General features: G+C 40.7%; 1 protein-coding gene across 1 annotated transcript in view; it reads left to right on the top strand.

Moving 5' to 3' along the window:
- Positions 1-6696, top strand: part of PTPRJ (protein tyrosine phosphatase receptor type J) — a 166823-nt gene that overhangs the window by 156501 nt on the left and 3626 nt on the right. Inside the window, exons 21-23 of the mRNA XM_061201764.1 lie at positions 184-303; positions 3312-3472; positions 4791-4926. Coding sequence (XP_061057747.1) covers positions 184-303; positions 3312-3472; positions 4791-4926 — 417 coding nt within the window. The remainder of the gene's footprint in view (positions 1-183; positions 304-3311; positions 3473-4790; positions 4927-6696) is intronic.

Below are 6696 nucleotides of genomic sequence, written 5' to 3' on the forward strand. Positions count from 1 at the left end.
AAGAGTTGGCAGGAATCGTAAATTAAAAAAAAAACAAAATTCCAAGGGTCAGACAGAACCCACCTAAGGGATGGATTCAGACCCCAGGTGGTGCTAGTTTTCAGTATCTGGTCTCCTTGTGAGGGTTTCGTGATGGTAGACGGTGTGATCTGAGTCTTTGTATAAAAACACATTTTATTCTAGACCAAATGTGAGGAGTACTGGCCCTCCAAGCAGGCTCAGGATTATGGGGACATAACAGTGGCAATGACGTCAGAAATCGTTCTACCAGAATGGACCATCAGAGACTTCACAGTGAAAAATGTAAGTAAGAGGTCAAGAAGGATAAGTCTCATATAACATTAACATATATTAATCTTGGGGTGATACTTTTTAGGTTGGTATTAACCAATTTTTTTATGCATCAGAATTATAGTTTTGCTTTTTTCTTTACAGAATAAAACAATCCATATCTGCATATACTCTAAGGCAACCCTTTGGCTTTGCTTTCTTAAAGAGAATTTCCTAAGTTCTTAAATAAAGTGAATCTTTTTTTTTTAAAAGACTTTCTTTTTAAATTTATTTATTTATTTCTTTATTTTTGGCTGTGTTGGGTCTTCGTTTCTGTGCGAAGGCTTTCTCCAGCTGTGGCGAGCGGGGGCCACTCTTCATCGCGGTGCGCGGGCCTCTCACTATCGCGGCCCCTCCCGTTGCGGAGCACAGGCTCCAGACGCGCAGGCTCAGTAGTTGTGGCTCACGGGCCCAGCCGCTCCGCGGCATGTGGGATCTTCCCAGACCAGGGCTGGAACCCGTGTCCCCTGCATTGGCAGGCAGATTCTTAACCACTGCGCCACCAGGGAAGCCCTAAAGTGAATCTTAAGAGCACGGCTCAGCATCTGTACTCCTTTCCTTCCACTTCCAGGTGACCTGCTATAGAATTTTTGTTACAAATCAAGGCCGTTTTGGATTATTTGGTTGGAAATATGACATCAGGAGTGGCTATTTGCTGTTGGAATAGTTTATAATGACAGTTACAATAATAGGATTCCAGGACATATACACATGGCCTCCCTTCCCCCAAAACGTTATGAAAACAAATGTAGTTAAATTGTGTAGGCATTCTAGGAAGTCAGTTTATGTGTCCTTTTAATTTTTTTAAGGATGTTTAAAAATAGAATCAGTGTCATAAGCAACATTGATATCTTTTGATGGCTGCATAAATCGATATAACCCTCTGCAGTTTATATCAAAGGCATAAAAATATCCATCCCCGTTTGATCTGGTGGTTCCAAGTTTGAGAATCTGCCCTAAAGAAATAATTTGAAATATAAGCAAAGGCTTATTATTCATAAAGATGAATCTGAGTATTATTTATAATGGGGGGGAAAATTTGGAAACCATGAAAATATCTAGCTTTCGGAGTATAGATAATGAAACTATAGATTATCTAGTCACTGTATCATTATTCAGCTATTAGAAATGATGGCTATGGAGACTGCATAATTACCATGAGGAGAAGTTAGAGTGTAATTAAGTGAAATATACTAGGAGACAAAATTCTATGCACATTATGGATAGTGCATAAAAGAAAAGCCTGGAAGTAGATTTAGTAGAGTTGCATTTTATGAGGGGTTGGTGGGCTGGTTTCTAGTTGATGAGAATTATCCTTGAAGATTTCATAAGTCATTTCATGCTACACTGTTGTAGTATATTAACTCTTTGCTAATTGCTGTGTCTCAAAGGCTCTGGCCTCCATTAATACTTATTTCAATTCCTCTCCTGGAGATGCCATCAAAGCAGTTAATCATGTATTGAATGGGTCACGTAAATAATGCAGTTCACCATAGCTGAGAATCCCTTAAAATGTCATACTTATTTCTATAGATTCCACCCATTTTAAACAGACTGGCTTATCCTTGGTTGCTTTCACTGCTTGGAGTTCGCCCTTGTGGAGGGGAATTGTGGGTAGAATTGTCCACATCATTAAAAAAATTACTATTATTATTATTTTTATTAACTAAACTCCAGACTTTATTCGAATTTCATATTTTTCCACTAAAGCCCTTTCCAGTTCAGGATCCAATCCAGGATACCACATGGCATTTAATAAAATATTATTTTTAATTGTACCAAATGCATGAATATATTTTCCCTTTAAAAAGTGGGAACATAACTGATAGGGCTGAAAGTGTCCTTTGACTGCCACCTCTAACCCGAGCCTCTTTGCTCTTCTGTGGAGATAATACTGAAAATCTGACCTTCCCCTCGGCTCTCTCCTTCTCCCCTCTTTTCTCTCATGGCTGGTTTCTTTCTTTGGATGAGTACTTATAATTAAATCTGTGAATGTTATGTTCATGCGGGACGGGACTTCACAGTACCCTCTTCCCTCACTGCCCTTTTTTCTTACTGTCTTCCACATTTTGAATAATGTGAATGTACTGCTTCTGTAATGTATATACATTAAAAAAAAAAAAGCTTCAAAGGGTAGCTGTCATAGAGAAGATGGAAATGCCAGCAGTCCAGATGTAGGTACACACAGGTGAGGCCAGTACCCAGGTGTAGGCATAATGAGTACAGTTGAATCAGGAATGGGAATGGCCCAGCGTGGGCAGAGTTCTGATAATGAAAGGTATGTGCTTTGGTCCCTGTAGGAAACCAGTCTGTGTAATAACTAACTCTGTTATAATAAGCTTCACTTTCTATTGTCTATCTGAAGTCGAAATAGATGCTTTTTGGGGGGAGCCCTTTCTCAAACCCCTACAGTTCTAAATATTTACTTGGTGCTTGCCAGTTGCCTATCACTTTATTAAATTCTTTGTAAGACGTGAATTATGAGGCACTTCTTGCCCCGAAGGCACTGACTATCATAGTTGTATTTGTATAAATTCATTTTTGGTCAGTGACATTTCCAGGTGGGCTCAAGGGGTGGGGTTTATGAAGCTCTAAGGAGATGTAGGTGTAAGAATGTGAGCACATGATTGGCAGGAGGCTGGATTGGAAGGGGAAGATTCTGAACTCGAAATCGAAGGATGAGAGACTTCTGCCTCTGAGCTGAGTGTTAGAGAAGTTGTTTCACTTCTTGGAACCTTTCTCCTCCTTCTTTAAAGGGGGATAGTAAACCCTCCTGCTTGGCATGTTATGAGGATTTGATGAGTACATCGAAGTCCCTGCAAGCGCTTTATCAGCTGTTGTACCAATGTACAATTCTAATTTGTGGTCATAACCACTTCTGCTGAGCTGCCTTTCAGCTGAGCCGTGCAGTTCAGTCTTCAGGTACTGCTTGATCTAGCTTGCCTTTCTCTCTGGATCTTACCTCTTTTCTTGGCTTTTAGATCCAGACAAGTGAGAGTCACCCTCTGCGTCAGTTCCATTTCACCTCCTGGCCTGACCATGGCGTTCCCGACACCACTGACCTGCTCATCAACTTCCGGTACCTTGTTCGTGACTACATGAGGCACAGTTCCCCTGAGTCACCGATTCTGGTGCACTGCAGGTATGCAGATGGCTGTCCATGTGTGACCGATTTCAAACGTAATTATAAATATGGACACTTTTGGAAAAAAAAAAAAACCCTAAGAGGGAATGCAATAGGTATTTACAAATTCAAGAAAGGTTTGGATAAGGGACCAATAAGGAATTAGGGCTTATTCCCTAAGCCTTCGACTTTAGAACGGGGGTTGGCAAACTATAGCCTGTGGGTCAGATCTGGTCACCTGCCTGTATTTAAAAAAAAATCATCCTATATTTAAATTTCTTTCTTATTTATAATATTTTGTTTTGAAATATTTCAGCCTTACAAAAGTATGGAGAATAATAACAATTTAATCAAGCACAACATGATGCCATATATGTTTCTTTTTGTTAATAATACATTACAGATATAATTAAAGTCTCTGCTTACTAGTCTTCTATCCCATTCGCCTTCTTACATAGGTGAATGTGGTCCTAAAGTTGGTCTGTATCATTCCCTTCCATGCTTTTATATTTTATTACATATGTACGTAACTCTATGGTTTTATATAGCTTTAAACTTTTACCAGATTTTATAAAGTATACATCATTCTGCAACCTGTTTTGTTTAGCATTTTGGTTTACTGTTTAACAATGTTGAAACACATAACTCTGGTTCATTTTATTTATTTAAAAATATTTTTTCCACATATAAAAACCGCATGTAAATTAATGAATACAACCTGATGAGTTTGGAGATGAGTATACCCCTGTGAAACCATCACCACAGTCTACTTGGCTGTCTGGTTTTGTAAATACAGTATTATTGGAACACAGCCATGTCCATTGGGTTACATATTGTCTATAGTTACTTTTATGCTATAGTGGCAGAAAGAGTGGATTTGCAAAGTCTGCAAAGCTGAAGATATTTACTCTCTGGCCCTTAACAGAAAAAGTTTGCCACCCTCTCCTCCAGAACAATAAGAAATTAGCTTTGAAGCTGAAGGAATTGATTTTAGGACAGAAGAGGGGAGGGACTTTGTTGCCCTCTGGGGAGTAAATTGATGAAACTTGCCATCCTAGATACAGTGGCGACTTGAATGGGACTGAGATTCAAGACGCTCTAGCAGGGTGTTTTATTCGTGGCATTTGACATGAAAGTAACTTTAGGACTTGGGCCCCAGTTCTAAGCTAGTACAGTCTGACTTGAAAGGTTTCAATTGAGCCAGTTGGTAATGGTCCTGGGCTTGACCCTCAAAGCCTGATAGCGGAGGAGAGTAAGATATATGTATAAATGGGGAAATGGGAGTTTTACAGTAGAGGTAACCCATGCTGACATGCTCATTTCCCCTTTTTTTCAGTGCTGGGGTGGGAAGGACGGGCACTTTCATTGCCATCGATCGTCTTATCTATCAGATAGAGGACGAGAACACTGTGGATGTGTACGGGATTGTGTACGACCTTCGAATGCACAGGCCTTTAATGGTGCAAACAGAGGTGAGCCCAATGTCTGTGTTTGACAATTCCCCCTTCCCGTCTGTGTTTAAAAGATGGCATCATGTCACACACTTGTGTTAAAATATTCCACCCTTCCAGATCTTTCTGGCTCTTGGCTGTGAGGTGGATTTCTTTCAAGACCTTAAAGTGATGTGGGATTGAACTACCCCACGATACCCAATGCAGTGACATAGTCGTCCTGATAGCAGCAATGGAGCTACAAACCGAGACAGTATCAGGATTCCTCACCTTCCTGCCACTGACTCACCAAATAATCTTAGCAAGTCTCTGAACTTTGGCTTCCGGGTTTTAAACTCATAAAACTGGTCTTTTCAACTCTTGATTTCTAAGAAGGTCTGACCATTCTTAAAATAAGCTAATGAAATGGACTTATCAAATATTAATGATACGAAATAGGATAATGCTGCTTCAAGCTTTAACACAGCAATATATCCTCACCCTGCCTTGTGAATGTTAAAGAACATCAATCGTCATAGCTGCGGGAGGATGGTGACCAACTGGGAAAATGCATGCTTAATATCTACAGTGTCATTTATGTAAAACTGTTGGCTTTGGCTTTCCCTGAAATGTTCCTGATAAACGATGTGTTCAAGGCATGTTCTCAACACGTGTATTGGGAAATAGCCTTCCTCAAAGCTGTCGGGATGAATGCTCCCTGGCCAGGATAGAGCAGAATATTAATCTTGTATCAGGCCGTCACCCTGAACCAATTCAGAACTCTATGAGTATGTGCTGGGTTTCCGAGTCCAGCAGGGAATGTTCCGGAGGCCTGGGTGCGTTGTGTGCTTTGGGGTGGCGCAGCATGGCTGTGGTGGGAAGAGTGGAAGTCACCTCCTGCGTTGGTGGGGACAGAGATCTTCTATTTCCTGCTGTAATTAACATATAGAGTCGAAGTTCTCAATCTTTTATCCGCTTTTGAGAAACACAGAAATCTTATACCTGCTTACAAATTTTCTCATCCCTTTTTAAAATATTTTGAAAATAATGTAGATTTGTTCATATCAAAAAAATTTAACAGTACAGGATTATACAGAGGACATTTTTCTCTTTTACTTTTTCTTCCCCAATTCCACTCCCTAGAGGTAGCTAGTGTTTACAGCTTGCATATGTCTTTATAGGCTTCTTTATGTACCTCTGTTAAAAAAATGTATACACATACACACACACACACAGCATATTTTAAAAACTGGATCTTATTTTGTAGGTAATGCTGCCCTGTGATGTTTTTCTCCTCTAACAGCATTATGGATATCTTTCAGCATACACCCTTTCTTCCTCTTTTTAATGGCTACCTGCAGATTCTGATGTGCTTGCCTGAAGCGTGGGGACCTTCAGGTCTACCCCAATCATTACCCCTGTCTCTACACCCCCTTCAGGATGGGGACCCCCAACTCAGCCCTGATCATCCCCCTTTAACCCACCCTGTCTGTTGAGAATCACAGCTTACTCATTCTCCACTTCCTCCCTAGCCAAGAAAACCCTGCTGGACTTTTTAGTGCATTATTTCCTCCACATTCTTTCTTTGCCCTTCCCCAAGATTCTGGTACTTTTCCTTGGTGCGGGGAGGTGCGGGGAGTGCGCCGCTCTCATTGAGAACCATTAATGATGAGAACCTTGCTGTCTGTGGTTTCAGATTTCACCACTATGTTACTACCCCTTGACCTACGTGAACTTGGAGTGTTCACTGTGGGGTGGGTGGGGTTGGAGGGCAGTAATCTGTTTGAAAAAAACCTTGGGTGCTCATCTTCG

Source organism: Eubalaena glacialis, chromosome 10 (assembly GCF_028564815.1).
Source record: "Eubalaena glacialis isolate mEubGla1 chromosome 10, mEubGla1.1.hap2.+ XY, whole genome shotgun sequence".
Classification (NCBI taxonomy): Eukaryota; Metazoa; Chordata; class Mammalia; order Artiodactyla; family Balaenidae; genus Eubalaena; species Eubalaena glacialis.